Here is a 20,887-nt window from a genome sequence, read left to right as displayed (position 1 = left end):
GTTATCTCAATAGGCTCTGGTTGTGTGGATGAAATGAAATATGTTTAACACTACTCTGCTCCTAATTGACACATGCATACACGGCATTTCAGTTTTATCCAAAAGGGGAGTCCTGCCAGATTTATGTTTGATATTTTAGCTCAAGGTCTTGGTCCCTGGCAGCCAACCACATCTGCAAGAGGCCCAAAAGCTTTGATATGTTGAAGGCTGTGGTGCTGATCCAGCCAAGAAGAAGGAACAGAATTGTGACAAGAACACAAACCACCTTTCAGCAGATTGGTGGTGCTCGCTGAAGTCACACATACATACACATACAATATGCTGTCGCCATCAAACTCAAGAGTACATTCAACCCAGTTTGGAAATCTTGTACGCTGGGCTACAGAACATGTACTGCATCGAGCTTATGACGAGCCATCGCTGCTGAGTTCCCTGTAGACAATCGATTGCACCTTTTGCCCACAGTCAGATGGGCTCCCCCACGATTCGAAAAGGGATCAACGCAATAGAAAAAGGATGAATGGATGAACCACAACTACAAACCTTGATAAATTGTGCCAGTAAGCGCAATAATTTGCTTTTGGGGCAGGTGACGTGGCTGCGACTCTGCCAATGGAAGGATGAGGCACGAGGCAGATGGGCCACTGGTGTGGGAAATGGCCCCACCCACAGAAGAAGTTGATTCTGGCTCACAGTTTGTACTGTTCTCTGGCTACCGGCTCAAAGAATCTGGCTCTATGAGGTTCTGATTAAGTACAGGTGCCCACTGGCCATCAACTAGGAATTCAGAATACTGTACCCAGTTCTCAGACGACAGATGTTACTTTCACAAAAGTGGTTTTGGGACCTGTAGAACAGCAACTAGAGGACTATGGGGAAGGCCTTTGTTTGCTCTTTTGCCCAAATGCACAAAGAAAAGTCCATCTAGGCATGTGTCAATGAGTTTGGTGTAAAAAAAGCCATCCAGACATTTTTGGGCAGACCTCCAATAGAGCCAATGACCTATCAGGGTCAAACTTCAGACAATTAAAAAAATAAATAAATCTTTGACACAACCTATTTTTCCCAAAGGAGTTCAACAAACTGTTGATCCATTTTCACTTCCTATCAGTCTAATTTTAGTCTGCCTGGAAAAGGAAATTACTCCTTTCTTGTCCTTTTTACACAAAAATCCCCTTATAAATCGCCTGAAACTCTTTCTTGCAGTGTGGTTCCCTCGTCATTGATAATCGATTATGAGGGTGCACACTGCAAAAAACTCAAAATGCCACCAAGAATACTTATTTCTACTCAAAACAACAATCTTCATTTGGTTCCCCTGTATTTGTGGCATCCGGAACGACAATCAACCAAAACAGTACATCTTTGAAAGTACCTTCTGCTCAATTATGTTGGGGGATTGATAGTTGAGGATGGGTCGCAGACCGTGCGAGTCGGCAGCGGCGTTGCTATCCAGGCTGAAGTTCAATGCCACCAAGATAGAGGACAGTTTATCCCTGAAGTCCTTCTCATCCTAGTAAAAAAATGTTACTTTGAAGATGCAGTTGAATAAAACAAACTTATATTGCATGTGAAACAGGACGCACTCTGAGGTAGATCTTGGTGTGCTTGCAGACGCGCTCGCCATGGTGCACCCTTATGCTCCCCTGCAGCAAAGGCTGTTGGGAGTCAAGGAAGAGGGCTCTCTTCACTGCTCCTTTTTGCTTGAACTTCTGACTGTCAAGTTGCACCTCCACTTGGAAATCTGCAACGTGCAAATGTGCATGACAGAGGTGATGTACTGAATGTCAACGCGACTGATGGATTGACAAAGGCTGGAATAGCAAAACGTGGTCCACCTGACACAATTCAAGATTAATTTGCCTACTAAAAGTGTCAACTTGGAGATGCGTCGGGGCAGAAAAGAAAAAACACAAACATGTTTGGATTCTAATCACGCCAGAAAATACGGGTTCAAATACCATTTCAATAAGCTCGGAAATGTGGTACACTGCAAGTTAATAAATATGATTCAAACGAACTGAAATGTTTAATATAATTTTGTTGACTTTTGCATGTTGCTGTCGTTTCAGTTTCTGTATGTGTAAGTTGTTTCAGCTACAAAAACAGTCATTAATAGGAAAAAGGTGTTGCATCAGGACTGGACGTTAAGATAATACTACTATGTTATCAAACATTAAGGCCATTTTATACTCCAATGGTGGACAACCCCCGCATTGCATCACGTGACCTACGCATTACCACCTAAGCTGCCGCCTTCTCAATCAACCATTTTGCGGCTTATTTAAACGTAGCATCTGGTCATTTAGGTCCGTTTGTTCAAGCAGACACTCTTCCAGGGTTGCCATTGCTGTTGCTTTTGTCCCTGTAACGGAACTGAAAGTAAAACTGGCTACCGGAAGTGGCCAAATGTGCTGCAGAAACCCCATCCTGTGGTGTCCTCACCAATACCAGCCGTAGTGACACGTCTGACTTGGAGATGACCTGCAGCACATTTTGAAAACTGCGTGGGTGGGTCACGCTGGAGCATAAAGGCAAACTACACGCGTGAGAGCCGCAGTGATGTCAGTGCAGTCGGCGCATGCGGGAGTATAAAGAGGCCTTTAGAGGGGAGCGGGGATTCATTAAATTACATCGTTTGACAGGACAAAATCCAGCAATTGTGCCAAAACTTTCATTGGCACACACAGATTTGGAAACATCGACTATGGTGACGTTTTGACAGCGTGGGTGCAGAATGTTGCCTTACCGAGGACGTCGGGTAGGTGCTTCCCATCAGCAAATATGCAGAAACTCAAGTTGACACTGTGTTGGATAGAAGTTTCATAGTCAACAAAAGCGTACATAATTCACATCCTTTCCCAAGTCCATTCCTTACATGTTTCCCATTGCAATGTAATGTAATAAATACAACGACTAATATGCTGGGAAAGTTTGGAAGCCAGCTTTCACCAGACTGGTTGATGAATTGATGTCTGTTTGCACAACCCATAAAGCTCGCAAAAAGGGGTAGCAAAGTTAAGAGGGGTGAAATTGGGCAAGTTCTCGAGTTTCAGCAACGGCTGGCCAAAGGTTGCCCATGGAAGTCGACTCCCATGACATCAGCTGCATTACACACTGCTCAAGTCCCAACTGCTCAGCCCCACCAAGTCGTTTTCAGTGGCTGCGAAAACCAGGAGAGGAGCGGGACGAGGTACCGTCCACCTCCAACCGTCATTACACCACAAAGACATTTCATGGGCACTCTATTTTATAGCTCGTAGGTAAAATGATTTGATTAGCAAATGTATACAACCAATTGGCAAAGGAAGGAAATGCATCAAAATTTTATTTTAATTTAAGTTTTGTGGAGTGATTGTCAGTCACTGAATGTTGTTTTTTTACATCTTTATGATTTATATATATTTTTTTACAATCAAAGTTAAAAGTCATTTGTATTATTATAATTACACGAAAAAGAAAAATTTCATTCTTACTGTGTTTTATTGATTATTTAATTTAGCAAGAATTTGAATGTAAACTCAGTGCCCAAAACAGAGCAATTTCCATTTTACTGTATCTTTGTGATTATTTTACACATAATGATTTAATGTGTTTAAATTAAATAATAAACTATTTTACAAAAATAAGCACGTTTGCGGCCGCACGGTAGAACAACTGGTTAGAGTGCCTGCCTCACAGTTGTGAAGACCGGGGTTCAAATCTCGATCCCTCCTTTGTGGCATGTGCATGTTCTCCCACTGCCTGTGTGGGTTTTCTCCTGGCACGTCGCAAAAACATGCATTAATTGGAGACTCTAAATTGCCCGTAGGTGTGCTTGTGACTGGTTGTTTGTCTCTGTGCCCTGCGATTGGCTGCTCCAACTCCTGCCCGATGACAGCTGGGATAGGCTCCAGCATTCTTGCGACCCTTGTAAGGATAAGTGGCTCAGATAATGGATAGATGAAGAACATTTGGTTCACATACACATGCAACTATTTCTAATAGGAGCTGTTTTGAACTTTTTCCTTTCATACTTAAACAAATCTGACGTACAGCATTATCATAAAATCATCTGGATCATTAGCGAAATATACTACAATTATCTTGTACCTGAGTCAATAGCTTTCTAATTCCCCACATTGTCTCCCCACCCACATTCAAAAAGAGTGGAAACAGACAAAGTACAAGGGCATCTATTGAGGAGCACTAATATTTTTGTACAAGCTTCTGTGTGTGAGTGCTCCTGCACAACTGTGCGTCTCCATGTCCTGATGTGTCCCAGCTGTGTTCCACTAGCGAACAATATCTCATTCAAAGCAACTGCAAAAGGGAGGCAAAAAAAAAGTAAAATGAAACCCCTCCCCTCTTCCTCTCCCTGCCATTATCGTCTACGAAACTCCTCATCACCACAGCAACGCGGCAGTGTAATCAAGATACGTGTATACAAGACTTTCCTTCATAGAGTCGGGGTAAGAGGTGCACACAGGAAACACAGTGTCAACCATGTTGAAAATCGAGTGACCGGCGTCTGTTTCCTTTCTGGAACGGACTCGTGTGCGCATTTAGAGGAAGTCAACACGGCGAACAATGCAGCTTTTGAACATATTTCTGCGGTACTCACTGACGGCACGCATATTATTATCAGATAGAAAATAAGTTTTTACAGCAGAAGCCAAAATGAGTTTTGGTTGCTCACCAGGAAACGGAAAGGCTGGTATTCCCGTTAGGGATCATGCAGTTCTTCTCTTCGGGGTTGATCATGGTGGGGGAAACGGTCAGGGAGGCGCTGGTGTTGACGATGGGCCGGGATCTGAGGGAGACAACCACAAAAGATGGGTCGGCACGTAGAGGTGGCCAGTGCATTCGCTATCTGGGCCTTCAACGGGGACATAACAAAATGAATCCACAAGTGGGTACACCCGGAAGTGAACATGTCTGTTCAAAGGAGGCTAATGTGGACGCAAAAAAGAATGGAGTCACTTTTTAGGTCATTTTAACATGACTGAGTTTAGTACAGTATTATCTGAAAGCACCATGAAGTCGGCTCAGGAAGTGCTGTGGAAAGGTTTCGGCAAGCAAAGTGAAGACCGGTTTGGATTGTTTTGCCCTTCTATCTATTACTGACAAAAGTAGACCAGAACTGAATCAAAAAAAGAAGTGGGTATTTTTTTCAAAAAGAACCAGGCTATGGCAGCAAAAATACAAGCAGTAGAAAAGATACAATGAAAATTCAAATGATTTTGAGGAACACACCTGTAGAGAACTGCCTTATCGACACCAAAGGCACCAACAATGAGATCTGAGAAGATGAAGAAGAAATGCTGATAAAACATGTCAACATTTAATAAGCAAAGGAGGGAAAAAAAAGTACATTTTTAACTTCACTGACCCGGGTAACCGTTACCATCCAGGTCCTTGGCCCCTCTGAGTGCGAAGCCAAAACTGGCAGGGATGGAACCGGCAGCCCACTGGCCTGCAATCACTTGGGACGGCTTTTCTTGGAGGCCTTGAGGGAACCCGTTGTAGATGGAAACCAAGCCCTGCTGCTCCTCCCCACCAAATGGGCAGCTGACAGCCACGTCTGCCAGGGGTGAAATTACGTTGTTGTTGTTGTTTTTGTTCGTTTTAGAACATGCATTCCACTTCAATATGCTGCATGTCAGTTCAGTGAAACCAAGCACATCATTCTTTGTTTCTTTTTAAACAGTGACATAACCTCAACATTGCGAAAACTAGAAATGCCAATAAAAAGACCCACAAAAGAAATCGGCACCGAGTTTACTAATACATAACAATACGGTATATCAGAGCAACCGCAGGATACCATGCAGGTATGGTGCTTAGGGTCTGTTAGCTTTAAAAAAAAAAAAAAAATCAGGATTGAAAATTATGCTATGACAGTTAAAAATGTGAATTATATTTCACTGGACTAATTTGAATATACGATAGTATGCACTAGCTTTCTTTGGATAATCACCCCTTTGCAGTATGAATTTACACAAAGCCACACACGTTTACACAAATGTATACAAAACCATGCTCACGAGATTGTGTGGTGAAATGCCGCATGAACACACAAACAGTTACATTTCGACAGGCAATCATATTTTAGTCCATTTTGCCGATGATCTGGATGAAGTTGCATTATTATTTTTACCACATGAATCAATATGGTACCGTTGGGACCTTATCAAGCCACACAATCAAATTGTCAGCATCAGTTTGTTCTTCTTTCTTGATTAACCCGAAAGTAGCCTGCTAACTATGAACAAATGCAAATACAGGGAGTCCTCGGTCTACGATTGAGATCCGTTCTTACAGTAGCGACTTAATTCGAATTTTGACTGAAGTTGGATTCCACCATTAAAGTCAAAATTTACATCAAAATACTTTGTATAAAAAACAAATACATTAACTATTGCGAAGGAACCTGGTCCTCAATCCTCTCCATCTCGACAAGTATCAAAGAACCTTGTTTTGTGATCATTGTATCCGACATTAGAGCAGAACCTTTCACATACGCTAAAATCTGGGCTTTGTCTTTAATAATTGTCACCACGCTCGACCGACTGAAGCATTGTTGGTGTCAGTGTCTCTCCTTTGTCCAATCTTTTTATGATCTTGAGCTTCGTTTCCATGGTAATGGATTTTCTTGTGGCTGCAGAAGCATTGCTAAAAGACACAGCTTTCTTCTTTGGGGCGATAATGTCGAAAAAAGAGAGACATTCAGACAGACAGACAGACAGAGGAAAGACACTTCCGGCGCACAAACACGGATAAGCATTCGCCAAACGAAATGGGGGACGGGGGACGGGCGTTGTAAAGTCGAAACGTCTTAGGTCGAGACCGTCTTAATGCGAGGACTCCCTGTACAAAGCTCTATAAACTGTTTTCGCTTTAATTCATAGTTCAGCCTTTGTCTGTACACTACTTTGTGGCCTTCTAGTTGTATATAATTGCAATATTGCATAGTACTATTCATTTAGATATATATTTTCCATATTTGTATGTAACTTTGGGGGGTACGTTCATTTATATGAATGCTTACTGGCTCATTGTGTCAAATGATAATGACGGATGAAAAATAATTCATTAGAATATTATTGCAGGGTTTCAAGAAGCACTCCAATCACAGACACACACACATGTTTTGTTGGGAGAGTGATAGCTTGGGGTTCAAAATTTAAAAGGAAACCAAAAAATCCCGACAGCCATTAGCGCCATACAATAGTTGCCAGTTCTCACCATTGAATCCGTCCTGGTTCAGATCTCCCAGTGATGCAATGGTGCTGCCAAATCTACCAAACACCTGAGTGCCTGTCAGATGAAGTAGGCTGAGTTCCAGGTCCAAGGGGCCACGCTGCAGGTATACGTAGACCCGGCCCATTTCCTCCAAACGGCCATCGGAGCCTCGCGTCATGAACATTGGGGCGCCCACCAGCAGGTCGACCATCCTGCAGACAGTAAAAGGACATCGCCCGAGTCATGTAGGTTCAGACACTTAGACGCCAGCGGTGTCATGACACAATTCTGTCCCCGTGGTTATTTTTCGGACAGAGAAAACTCACCCGTCACCGTTGAGGTCAGTGGTGGCCACTGCGTAGCCAAAATACGATCCCATCTGGAGACAGAGTGAAACGGCTTGATTCAAATTCATGAAAGTCAGGTTCAATATTTTGAAAGGGCCCAGTTTAGTTAGCTTTTTGTTTTATTTATTCAAACAATTTCAAACCAAGAAACACATGATTTTCTATTTTTCCAAATCGCCACTACAATTTTCAGTCAACAACTGAGCTTCACTGAAAACTCCAGACAAGCCTTTTTTTTTCCAATTCCATGTTTATTAAGTGATAGGCTACAATGTTGTTCCGAATAATGGACTGCCTTATAAAATTGTGATTTTATATTAACATATCTCTTAACAGTTACAGCCTTCGCTAAGAAAAAGCCAAACAGCAGCGCAAGTAAATGCAGCAAGGTCTGAAGCTCGAGGCTAAAGAGCTCGAAGTTTGTCTTTACACCACTTTCTGCCATAGCTACATAATATAACTGCAATAGTTTTAACAAGTGGAATTGTTTTCAGTTCATAATATTCCTACATTTGGAAAGGGTCACAAAACTTGAAGGGATACAAACATACTGCAATTACAGACAAAAATGCCCCACACCAAACATTTCTTTTACTTTAATAAATGTTGTTTCATTTACATACATACAGTATGTACATAATGTACACATGGTGCATATAAAGGAGTTGGACCCAAACTACTTCCATCCGCTTCTCAATCCCTCAGATTTTTTTTTTAATCATGTCTATCCAGGCTAGAAACCACGATAAGATGACAGTAGATGAAATGCTTTTGGCCTCACTGGTTCCATAAATCAGGAGGTTTCAGCATGAGCCACTGAATGAACATGAAACAGGAATGAAGGAGGTTTGACCGGACCGACTCACCTGCTCGCCTGTGTAGTTAATCATGGTCTTTAAGTCTGTTCCATTCAAGATAGAGACCTGTAAAACAACAGTCAAAAATGCTCTCTACGTGACCATTTGTCTTAATATTCAACTAAATAACAACCAACCAAATCCAAATAGCCAAACCAGAATGCCAAAATGAAGTTTTCTTACCAAACCATAAAGCATCACTCCTTTCGGAACGCCGGCCACAAAATCTGGGGAAAATAAAGCCGAGATTTACAGAAGGAAGCTATCGAGCGTAATCCCAGTTGCAATTGGATGTGTCATGTGACTTCACCTTCTATTTGATCTCCACTAAACTCCCCCACAGCCACAGAGTAACCTTGCAGGGGATAAAAGTCAAACTTGGCTTTGATAGAAAAGTCATAAACAAGGGTGTGATGGCAAATTCAGTTTACCTTGGTAGCTGTCATCATGCTTAGCCTGGACCTGTTTCGTCTGGATCTGACCATCCACAGACTGCATAAAGTAGCCTGGGTAATAGGCCTTAATAATGTCCTCTTTATCAGCGGAGATCACCTGACCTAAGGTTTGGCCAAAGATGAAAACCAGTGAGCTACGTTTTAAAAGGGCAGCAACATTGTGTTGGATTACGCGTCAGACATACCCTGCCAGAAGTAGCTGCCCGGCCCACCCAACACCACTCGGCCGTCCTGAAAAGATTATTATTATTTTTTTTTTTTAATGCCGTTAATATGATGACAGAGGAAGTGGACAAGGGGTCCTAAACGGGGTGGTTACCGTGGTGAAGTCGGCACTGAATCCTCCTTGGCAGTAGCCTTGTCCTGCCTCATCGCTAAGTTCTACACATGAAAAATCAGTCATAATTGGAGAAATCAAGAAAATACATAAACAAATAAAATACAATTAACACATTTACAGCACTTGTGTATTTGCTCCCAGTTACCGTAATGCGCAAGGTTGGGATCACTTTATTCGTAGCCACAGTTAAGATTTATATCGTGGATTTAGTTTGAGGCCGTAAAACAACCAGAGTAATGAAAGGCAATAAATAAATCTATGCAGCAAAAAAGCAGAAACAATAATGATAAAAACTGAGGCTTAAAATGAATACTGCACTGTTGTTACTAGGGTTATTTGTGCTCAGGTTTTTTTTTAATGGGGTGGGGGAGGTTGTTAAATATCCCAAAATCTAACTTTAGGTGAGCAACAGTATCCTTGCGTAAATGTGACAGTCACCTGTTCTGCAGGGAGCGTACTCCACAAATTTGGTGAAATTCTGAACAGAGAGGTAGCAAGTCCCAGTCACATCAGACCGCGGGTCATCCTTTTCAGTCCGCCACGAGTAAAGAGGTGCGCAGGCCTGGAAGAAAGGAGGGAAGAGCCATTCGGTGGAGTTAGCATGGAAGCGATGGGGCGCTGAACGGGAGGAGTATTTTTTAGGTGGGAGATGTTTTTCTAGTTGCTACAACAGTGACCTAAGTTGGGGGTGGGGGGACGCCAGCTGAGGGTGTCGGTACATCTGGAGCAGGGTAACCACAAAACCCAACCCAAGTCCTGACCCTTGCAGGACCAAATGACTGAAGGCTCAACTATGATGTCAGTGTTCGCTATGGATGTTACAACTGGAGCTTGACAACAAATTGACCGTAAGACAGAGGGCTTCAATCACGTGATCAAAACTACCGGTACTACAGCACATCCATAACCTGTTGCAGTCGAATAGAATGTTAAATGGATACAATGTGGGGAACTACACTACCTTTAATTTATAGCTGGCAGTGCTGGAGGTATGTATGCCAGTGCAATGCTTTTGTTTTTGTGTCTGCAATATCCATACATGACCGATGTAAATAATAATAAAAGAGCTACACTACCAGTGGCAGTAAAAGGTTCCAGTTACTCTATGTTTTTGATAGTAATGCAGATATTTTTCACCAGTGTCGTTGTAGCCTTATGGTGGGCTCATTTGTGCCGAATTTTTTTTTTTTTTTTTTTTTTAATCTGGCTAAACTTACTAGAATGGTGTCACTGTGGGAACGCACAGTGGCGCCAAACCACTGGTGCGACTTGAACTCGATCTGATGTGCCGTGTTGTTGATCAGGACGACACGAGCCCCTGTGACAGACAGAGATTTCATTAACGTTGTATTTTCAAGAACAAATGCAACCACAGAAGAATACAAAGATGAATTGATGCAACAACTTGGAGGGTTTTTTTCACTCTCAAAGGCTTCAAAGGGTGACCTTTGTGGGTCAAAAAAAAAAAAAATCTGGTCAGTACAGAATGTCTTTTTTTTTTTTTAAGAGACAGCCAGGGACAATAAACAATGGACCTTTCCAACCTGTCAATCACTTGTACAAGAATAGCCAATCAGATAACCGATGGATTAAAGCTTGCAGAAGACCTCACGTACAACTCAGTGTGGACAATATCAACAAACACAAGGCTGTATGTTCAAAGGTAAGTGAGGGAGAAGTATCTTCTCTGAGTTTGATTTCATTATTATCAGTGCATTATACATTGCAGGCGAACAACTTTCACTTTGTTAGTGTATCACTGACCTGCTGAATGAAGTGTGTCATGTTTTATGCCGAAGAGTCGGGTTAGTAATATACGTAAATGCAACATGTCATGCAAGAGAAATGTCTATTTGCCTATTTGTATCACATCGGAATTTCAAGACTGAGCACTGGGTTCAATTACGAGCCATGTCAAACTTTTTCATCTGGTGACCACGGTACTGACTGAGTTAATCAACATTGTTTAAATCCACCTGTAGAAAATCAAACCTAACTCACTTATAAAGGCTACAGTGATATTACTCATGATCTCTCCAAGTAAAAAGTACTCACGCTGCTTTACATGTGCAGTACTATTACTATTACTCTCTATTCACTATTTTATCCTCTTGGATTTCAAAATGAAGTTTGTGAGGCGTCAAACTTTTTTTTTGCATCGATCGCCAACATTTCGTTGTAACTCTGACATTGGGTCCTGTTCTGTCCAAAATCTTAATTCCCGCGTACATATCCTTGTGTGAAATAGTTGAGACCTCTCTGTAGAACCCTCTTGGACAAGTCTGGCGCGTTTGGCAAAAAACATACCGCAACGTTACCGGGAATAGAATGGATAGAGAATCCACTTCAAACCTGTTCTGTTCAGTCGCCATTTTGGAAGATTGTGGGAGAAGGCAACTGTTGCTAAGCGGGGTGGTGCTGAAGATCACCAGTCTGAAAGATCATTGCCAAAAGGGTGACAAACCAACAGGCTGACATTAGTCATCTAGCGTAACTGACCGAGTTTGGACAGCACTGTCCAAGCTCCAACCTCAATGGCCCTTGGCCCTGTTCGACCACCTGGCTGCTGATCTGCCACTTGGATGCTCCACTAGCAAGCAAGGAACAGCTGGCAGATGGTTACCGGAGTCAGGTTTAAACTTTGTAATGTCAATGTCAGTTCCAAAGCAATGCAAACCAAATCAATTCGACAGGGGAGAAGACGGTTTTGAGAAATGACTCTGAGGCTGGTGATCCAAGAACCACTTGCTCTCAAAAGCTTTAAAAGACATCAGAACCAAAGATGAGTTGGTACTTCTAAGAAGGACTGATGATCGGCACAACACGCGGATGTCAGCGAAGTATGATGTCGGCTAATTCGGCAACCCAAAACTGCAGTATTGATCCATCCTCTTTGTGGAACAGCACCAAGACTGATGTCCAAGCAAACTCTCACTCTTCGGACCAAAGTCTTCATAGCAACACAGTCATCATTCTTTGTTTCCACGTACATTTGCCTCAAGCTCACTGTTGCCACATAATAAGTTTACAACTAAATGTGCCACTCAGTTTCCTAGCGGCAGCATTTTCTCAAGAGCATCACTAAAATAAGCAAAACCACAATATTCATTTAATATCCCATCAGGAGCTTTTTTTCTCATCCCTGCCAAAGTGTTCAGGTGTCCTGGGGTGAAACACAGCACTTAAGTCATAAAGGGCAGGCAATTATAAGACCCGAGCAAGGCGTCAAAAGGCTCCTTACATGCATGTTGCTTTAGGTAATCTCTATTTGTCGTTAATAACATACCACCGTATTTTCACAACTCACAGGTGTCGGCGTGGATAACTCAAAGTCAACATACAAAGCCAGAAGCTGAGGTGAGGTTGTGGAAATTTAGGTCCTATTACTGAAACAACCAGTAAAAGTTGGAGTCCACCACAGGAGGTGCTCACATGTCATTTTCCCTTAAAAGTTCTGCCCAATTTTGAAAACAAAGGCAAACTCAAGTCAACTTTTAAGACGCATTGGAGTAGACCAATAGTGAGAATGCAAATGTTGCACTGAGTTGAAACTGTTATTGTGAAATGTTATGAACGTGCTCTGACTGGGGGTTTTTGGACCTTTTGTCGACCTGGTGGCTGGCACTGCATCAACAGCCTGGTGTTAGTATGTTGCCCCAAAAAAAAACCTTTCATTTTTTCTGTGGTTTAGCAATTTCCTTCAAATACAGTATTGATATAAGAAATCAGGATTCCAGCTCCAGTCTATTCCCCATTGGGTACAGAAGCTACAATTGGGTTTGTTAGAAAAATGTTTAAAAAAAAAAAAAAAAAACTCTATTAGCACATCGCATGTGTACATATAGTTCATTGTCAATCACATGAGCCTTCAAGTTTGCTTGGTAATCTTAGTCAAAACGCACATTTGTTGTTTTTTCTCTGGTATCATTAGTCCCCTGAGTAGCAATACCGAACTTGGCAGATTTTTTTTAAACAAAAGACGAATCATTATTTACGTCCATCCATCCAACCATTTTCTTTGCCGATTATCCTCACGAGGGTCGCAGGGAGTGCCGGAGCCTATCCCGGCTGTCAACGGGCAGGAGGTGGGGTACAACCTGAATTGGCACATGGAGACAGACAACAATCATACTCACAGTCACACCTATGAGCTATTTAGAGTGTCCAATTAATGTTGCATGTTTTTTTATGTGGGGGGGAACCGGAGTGCCCGGAGAAAACCCACGCAGGCACGGGGAGAACATGCAAACACCACACAGACGGGGTCCGGGATTGAACCTGGGACCTCAAAACTGTGAGGCCAACGCTTTACCAGCTGATCCACTGTGCCGGCTCATTATTTACTATCAGCAGAATCTTTTCTAACATGAAACTCCATTTAATTTTGTCATTTACCTATAATATTTCATCAGAAAAATATGTAATATATTGTAACTGTGACCCTTCTCATACCATTAAGGGGAGAACTAAAGATGGAGGACCAGCAATATTACATGTGATAAATCATCGTTGAAATGGGAACAAAATGTGATTGATATCCTACTTAGAATGAATATAATGCTCAAAAATGTAAATGCTCTTGCTTTCCTAATGGATTTGAGCTCATTACTGACATTACTCACAGCAGGGATACATTAATGCATTGCCATTACCGAACATAAAGGGAGGAAGTGGGGTGTGAGTAACGCCAATATTTTGTTTTGGGGGCTGAAAGAAATTCACCCTTAGTTATCATCAGCTAATTCAACACGGATTGTCTGTCCCAATAACTAGCGATGAAAAGTCCCTTTTGTCTTGAGGCGGCAAGTCGGAGTCATGTGGAGCGTTATCAGAAGAAAAGAACAGAGATTCCAAAGGGAGATAGCGGGGAAAAGGGCCATTCACGTGTCATGTGACCAGAGCCCTTCTTGGGGGGAGTTAGTGCATTGACCAAGCCTCTCCTGGGACGGGCCCTGCTGTGTGGGGGTGTGAAGAGTGTGCACAGACCAGCTCGCAACCATTAGAGGGCTGTGCATCCTTTGCCTGTGTTTGTGTGTCTGAGGGGAAAAAGACAAATGGTCAAATTCTCTCATCACATGGCCTGTGTTTGGCAAGACCTTCACCCCCTTCTCACCCTTCCCGTCTCCCATTCCTCCCATGCTGAATAGGCCTTCTTGCAGCCTCCTTGGTGCCCTCACCCTCCACATCTCCTCGCTGATCCGCAGACCGGCTCTTATCTCTATGGGAGAGGAAGTGTTTGGGAGGGAGCCACTGTGACGCAATTAGTTCGTCTAATTAAGAGGGTCGGAGGCCTGTGGGTCAGAGCTCAAACCCACCAAGCGTTTAGCTAGAACCAGTGAAGTCGAAATACAAAATCCGAGTGTTTTTTTTCCCTTCACTGAATGTACTCTTACATCATGGATGGACGATCGAATCTATCGATCATTCAGAAGGCTGTCGATGGCGTGGAACCGATCGATTCCTGGTTGATTGTCATGAAGAAACTGACGGAAAAATAGCATGAAGTACTCATGTGCAACCAGTGGAGGACCTTTTGATTCAGTCTCAACTCGTTTGCTGACTAAAGAAGAAAGAACAATAACAAGACCTCAAATATGGAATAATTTGGCTTCATCCATAGGGGCCCTCCACTATGAAAACTCAATACGACACAGGTTTTAAAGCTGGACTCCACAACATTCAGAGAGAAATTGTACCATACTGCACAAAATTATACTTAAAAAAGTATAACATGGATTGTTCACCATAGTCTATCAAAGAAAATTATGAAAATGTCCGTCTGTGGTTGCAGGGAATGTATAACTCTGCCTTCAGTTCAATAAAGACAAATATTACTTAGTACATTACTATTAGTAAAGGACAATTTTGTATTCCACTTTTTTTTAATCTGATGCTTGAAAAATGTGCACAAACCAAACTGAACCAAATCAAATACTTGGTGGATATTAGGTCCATCGCAAAATGTATTGAGACTCCAGAACATTACCAAAATGACATCACCCTCAACATTTTTCTGTTAAAAAAGTCAAGCATCCTCAGCGACGACTGGCAGCAACCAGCGCCGGACTTTTGGATCACCTCATGGACTGCTGGAACTTGCACACAAAGCGCGCTCACAGCTACAGTAAAAGAATTGCAACACGAAATGTCATCCATGCAACAGCTGCTTGGCACGTAATCGCGTGCAGATGTTTTCAAAATTCCTCCAACTGCAGCGCAGCTCGTTCTGCACATTTCAGGACAGGCTCGGGCAAATTCAACAAGCACCTTCCCCCCTCAGACTTCCCCCTGTGGGGAGGGCTCCTCCGCCATCAGTCCTTGCAATGACATCACTCACCGTGGCCTTCAGTTATACGCCACGGATGTCCAACACATTTTCCGCTCGAGGAAAAACGGCGCAAAAAAATGTCTATACTGCCAATAAAGGAGTGTCGTTAAATGCTCTTGTGAAACACTTACTGGAATATTATGCCGGTTATTCACAACGGACAATAAAGTTTGAGATGACTGTTGCTGTCTTCACGTTGTCGTGATGTCTTCGAGCAAAAAAAAAACTAAAGAAAAAAAAAGCCTGCCAGCTCTTCTTGTCAAACACCCCAAAACAGAAGTCCATTCATTTGATCACCTTATGTCATCCATTTAGCTCAGCCGGAGCCCTTTTGTCAAAAAGTTTCACGGTATCATGTTCACCTGTCATGCAAACACGGCTTTGTCTCGCCTATTTGTTGATTCATTTCTTATCTCTCGCTACATCCCCAAAACGTGACCTGGAGGAAGGAAGGAAAAAGCACCCTTCAAAAGCCTTTCCTCAACAGCTATTTATCTTTTCCAGATATAAACAGGATTTTAAAAAATGGCTTGTTAATAGTTCAGGAACTGACACACAACCTCTGAACTGTGAGGCAGATTTTAAACGCATTTAAACTATTAAAACAGTTCCCAATTAAAAACCAAGAAAGTCTGGCCTCTATTTCACTACAAATTCCATTTTGATAGCTGCAACTTTAAAATTAATTGATAGTATACAATTTGAAGTCAAGCATGTCAGGCCAAAATTTCAAATAACACTGAACAGGCAAATGAAGCTCAGAAGAGAGAGATGCAGATTTCAAATGAGAAATGACTTTGTTTACCTTCGGGGTAATGCACCCCCGCAGCCGCCCTGACGTTCTGTTTCAACCAAAACGTCAAACGTCGCTATATGCGACGGATTGAGAACATTCGTTTTCTCTTTGTTGATTTGCAAGTCATGTAGCCTCTGCTGTTCTGGGCTCTGAGGTCGGTTATCTTGCGAGTTACTGCCACCGGGTTCAGTGGATGGTCGCAGGTTTTTGTTTCATCTGGAAGTACTCGTTCAAGTTCCAACTTTCTATTAAAGCCACACTCTCTCAATATATCAGACACAACAATTAGCTCAAAATGGTTGTGTCGCTTCTAGAAAAGATTAAAAGTGCTGTTCTGTCCATTTATTTATAAAGCTTATTTTCTGAATCGACCGCAAACTTTGAAACAGGCTGTGCCCTCCTGATCTTCTGCAGATATCTTCATGTAATATTGATTGTCCCATTTTGGTAAGATGATCACAACAAGGGCTACTGTAATGCTGGATGTAGTTCTTACACGGAGACTGTGGGAGAAAAAAACGGCACTTGACCGTGGTTCCCCATGAGACCTTGGATTGCTACAAGGACCGCGGTGCGCCATATGAAGACGCCCAATGAAGAGTCTTCAATTACCCTAACATGCATGAATGGAAGCTAGAGTATTCAAACACAAACTCCACACAAGACAGCCCAAAAATAAAATTAGAACCTTTTGACTGTGAGGCAAATTAGTGCTACACCATGCTGTGCAGTTAGTAAAATATGAGTACTGTAATATAATTTGGATTTCCGTTGGACTGCAGTGTTTACATGCTTTAGAATTCCAGTTTAAGTTAAAGTTAGTTAAAGGCCTCCCCGGACGTCGAAGCTCGGCTCGCGGCCGCCCGGCGGAGCTCGCTCATCAGCCTCCGTGTCTTTCCGCCCGAAGAACCATCCGAATATTCAACATTAATTACAGCCACAGGTTCAAATCTCTTATGGAAGTATTCCTCCATCTTCCCGATCAACCGAAACTGCTATTTCTTCATCAGATGAGGATAAATCCGAGAAATCGGCGCTGGGCATAAATGGTGTCCCATGCAATCGAGCCTTTGTTGCGGCACGCTACACATCACATATGCCCGTGTAGATCATGTGCCTCGCGAATATGGCAGCGCCCCTGAAAATTCATAATGGTCGATAAAAAGCTTCTCAAAACACTATCAAATGAGAGAGGATTTAACATCACATTGTCAAAATAGAGTATATTTTACATGACCTATTGGATACAATATTCATGCAAAGCACTGGATTTCTTCTTTAAGTACAGTTTTATCTGGAGATGTAAGATAGAAGTAACTAAGATGGTCAGTCACGACATTTACCTTCTGTGTCGAACTCGATGGTGTGACAGTTGGATTGACCAAGCTGCCACGGACAGTAGGAGACGGCGCCTCCTTCAACAATGTCCATTTGCTTCGTGTGAGCCTTGGGAGCCCCCACCACCACGCTGGCGCTAAACAGGACACAATACACTGAAATCAATCAAATGTTGAATCTTTACCAACACACATCATCTTTATGAACCTGACCTAAAAGCTCTACTTTCAAAAAACTAAGTTGGACAGGCAAGCAGACAGAGATTACAAATTTTGGAAATGTACAGCCCTCAGGTGGGAGTAAAGGTTGTACAATAACAATCTGGAAAGTAGGATAAGTTTAACATATGGTACATATAATAACATGCGTGATACTGGTTGTATTTTATATAACACATAATGCAACCCGACTTTTATTAACTATTATACAGTACATTATTATGTACGTTATTATAGTTCATTGGTAGTAATTGCTTAAAGCATTCATGCATTTGCGAAATAGCGTGACACCCACTTTTGTCACAAAACATGGTTCCTACACAGAACAGAATTAAATTTTGACATTTTCGCCAAAGAACTGCAGCTCCCATTTTAGCAGCTGTGAGGAGTTAGCGCAATAAAACAGCAAAACAAGTTGCAGAACGTTAGCGGCCGTAGCTTTGGAGGCCACAACAAGGGTGTGGTTCATTTGCTTGTTGTTTGTCATTTTTCTACAACTGATGGAATATAAAAGACCAGCGTTCACTATACCATTTTGTAAATGAAAAAACAAATATACATTTTAAAACACTGCAATGCTCTCTGACTCACACCGGTTTGTGTGAAATCAGACTCACAGGAAGAAACCATTGCACCCAGTGGGGAATATTAGACAAAAAAAAAAAGAGAGAGAGAGAGCAAGATGGGCTAAGTGGTGTCGTGCTCTTGTTTCCACAGCTGTGACATCAGCACACAAGGCAAGAAGGGGAGCAAACTATGTACACTATCGCCAGGTTTTTTGGGGTGTTTGGCAACGTAATTAGCAGCACGTGCTCGGACAAGAACGAAGCAATAGATGTCAATGTAGGGTCTTTACCGTGAAGCCACACAAAACAGATCCTGAACTCCTGATGCACCAGCAAATCTGGTCATTAAAACTATTAAAATAAATATTGTCAGTCCAACACGATAACATTTAACTTGTGTCAAAAGCAAGTCAATTGGATCGCAACATTTCAGGCTTCTTGGGTGGGTGGAAACCCTCCGTTGCAGCTTCAAAGAATAAAAGGAAAAAAATACAATTCTCTAACAAAGTGAAAAATGTAGATTTTTTTGGCTGTAGACTATGGGGCAAAATTAATGACAGATTTCATTTTTAAATATTATTTCCAGTGTGAGCAAAAACTGAATGCTGCCAGCAGGTGAGGGTAAGTGAACGGATGTCTGCAAGGAAGTAGCTCTACTTCCAGACCTGCATAATGATGTTTTCCTTCCTTAGTCAGCAGATTACTGCAGTTGAGACAGAATCCGGCAGCACAGTGAAACGGTGGAAGAACTGGTTAGACGGTTAGGCTCACAGTTCTGAGGACCGGGGTTCAAATTCCAGCCCCGCCTGTTTGGAGTATGCATGTTCTCCCCGTGCTTGCGTGGGTTTTCTCCAGGCAATCGGGTTTCCTCCCGCATCCCAAAAACATGCATTCGTTTGAGACTCTAAATTACTCTTAGGTATGATTGCGAGTGCAAATGGTTATTCGTTCCTGAGTGCCCTACAATTGGCTGGCAACCAGTTCATGGCGTACCCTGCCGCATGCCCAAAGATAACTGGGATCGGCTCCAGCACTCCCGTAACCCTTGTGAGGGTAAGCAGCTAAGAAAATGGACGTATGGAGACTGAATCAACAGTGCCCCTTCTGGTTGCATCCAAGTAAGGCACTCCATTTTTTTTTTCCTCAATTGCTTCAAAATGCCATTTTGTTGAAATTGAATGGACGGACTGTACTATTTGCTTTCTGTTGCAGGGTTGACCATTTTAAACTAACTCTCACTAAAATACAAAATAGTACCTCTCGAAATTTATTTTTACAAATTTTTGCACCAACTTTCGCTATACTATATATATTTGTCATTAACTATGCCCAACCCTATTTTAATGAAACGGGAACATAAATCCTGCCAACAAGGAAAGCAAAAAATAAAAATCAAAACAATACTGCTCACACTTTGTGTAGTTATTGTCTACAGGTCACTAGACGTGTCTTGTGTGAAGAATTAGCCTGTTAAATTTGGATGAAAATCACAAGATATTGTTCACTTTCCATGGCCATTAGCTCAATGTGGACCCACTTGACCCGACAAGCATCACCAACACTTAAGTAGTTCAAGGAGGCACAAGGGCGCTGCGGGCAGACTGTCCAGGGAGCTCCGCAACAGGAAAGTGCCCCCTTTCCTGCCCCAGATCTTCCAAACGCGAACGAGCATTTACATTTTATGAGCAAACGGAGCATCCTGGGACCCGGCCGCAGGCTTCCTCTTCATGCAAGGGTGACCTTGTAATCTCGGCTGATCAGTCCCAGTGGGGAACCGCTGTCTTTTTCATAATATGGAGTTTAAAGTCACACTTTTTAAAAGGAGAAGGTAAACCACCAGTCGAAGGAATACGGTCCCATTATTTATGATTACCCTAGCACCTGTGCAATAATCTAATTCCCAGACACTGCCTGGAGAGCGTGACTTTTTTTTTTTTGTCTTCCAAACTCACATGCCTGTATGCAAGAAGTCAGTATAAATTCAAATCTACATACCTTTTCAAGGTTCGTTGGACACTACGACTGCAACAGAAGACCACAGCCAACCCATAAGGCAAATATTGAATGAGCACTAATTTCTCAAGATTTCCTACACAGCTGCTCCCACACTACCATACTTCTAGATCTTTATTTTCAGAAAAATGCATCTATTACCAGCAAATATCGATCCATCCATCCATTTTTAGCTGCTTATCCTCACAAGGGTCACGTGAGTGCTGGACCCTATCTCAGGTGCCAACAGGCAGGAGGCGGGGTTGCCAGCCAATCGCAGGAGACATAGAGACAAACAGCCACACTCACAATCACACCTAGGGCCAATTTAGAGTGTCCAATTCATGTTGCATCTTTTTGGGATGTGGGAGGAAACCGGAGTGTCCGGAGAAAACCCACGCAGACACGAGGAGAACACGCAAACTC

The 20,887-nt window shown here is 42.4% G+C and overlaps 1 protein-coding gene across 2 annotated transcripts in view; it reads right to left on the bottom strand.

Moving 5' to 3' along the window:
• The window catches only part of itga5 (integrin, alpha 5 (fibronectin receptor, alpha polypeptide)), a 53,598-nt gene that overhangs the window by 17,882 nt on the left and 14,829 nt on the right, over positions 1-20,887 (bottom strand). For both annotated transcript variants that reach the window (XM_061839609.1, XM_061839619.1), the window contains exons 2-18: positions 17,691-17,821; positions 10,441-10,541; positions 9,662-9,785; positions 9,203-9,264; positions 9,069-9,114; positions 8,860-8,985; positions 8,739-8,783; positions 8,612-8,655; positions 8,438-8,494; positions 7,551-7,603; positions 7,228-7,436; positions 5,372-5,563; positions 5,236-5,281; positions 4,679-4,792; positions 2,750-2,805; positions 1,587-1,744; positions 1,376-1,513 (exon numbers count right to left, since the gene is read on the bottom strand). In XM_061839609.1, coding sequence (XP_061695593.1) covers positions 1,376-1,513; positions 1,587-1,744; positions 2,750-2,805; positions 4,679-4,792; positions 5,236-5,281; positions 5,372-5,563; positions 7,228-7,436; positions 7,551-7,603; positions 8,438-8,494; positions 8,612-8,655; positions 8,739-8,783; positions 8,860-8,985; positions 9,069-9,114; positions 9,203-9,264; positions 9,662-9,785; positions 10,441-10,541; positions 17,691-17,821 — 1,702 coding nt within the window. The remainder of the gene's footprint in view (positions 1-1,375; positions 1,514-1,586; positions 1,745-2,749; positions 2,806-4,678; positions 4,793-5,235; positions 5,282-5,371; positions 5,564-7,227; positions 7,437-7,550; positions 7,604-8,437; positions 8,495-8,611; positions 8,656-8,738; positions 8,784-8,859; positions 8,986-9,068; positions 9,115-9,202; positions 9,265-9,661; positions 9,786-10,440; positions 10,542-17,690; positions 17,822-20,887) is intronic.

This window comes from Syngnathoides biaculeatus, chromosome 2 (assembly GCF_019802595.1).
Source record: "Syngnathoides biaculeatus isolate LvHL_M chromosome 2, ASM1980259v1, whole genome shotgun sequence".
NCBI classification, from domain to species: Eukaryota; Metazoa; Chordata; class Actinopteri; order Syngnathiformes; family Syngnathidae; genus Syngnathoides; species Syngnathoides biaculeatus.
This window is presented reverse-complemented; position numbering and strand designations above follow the sequence as displayed.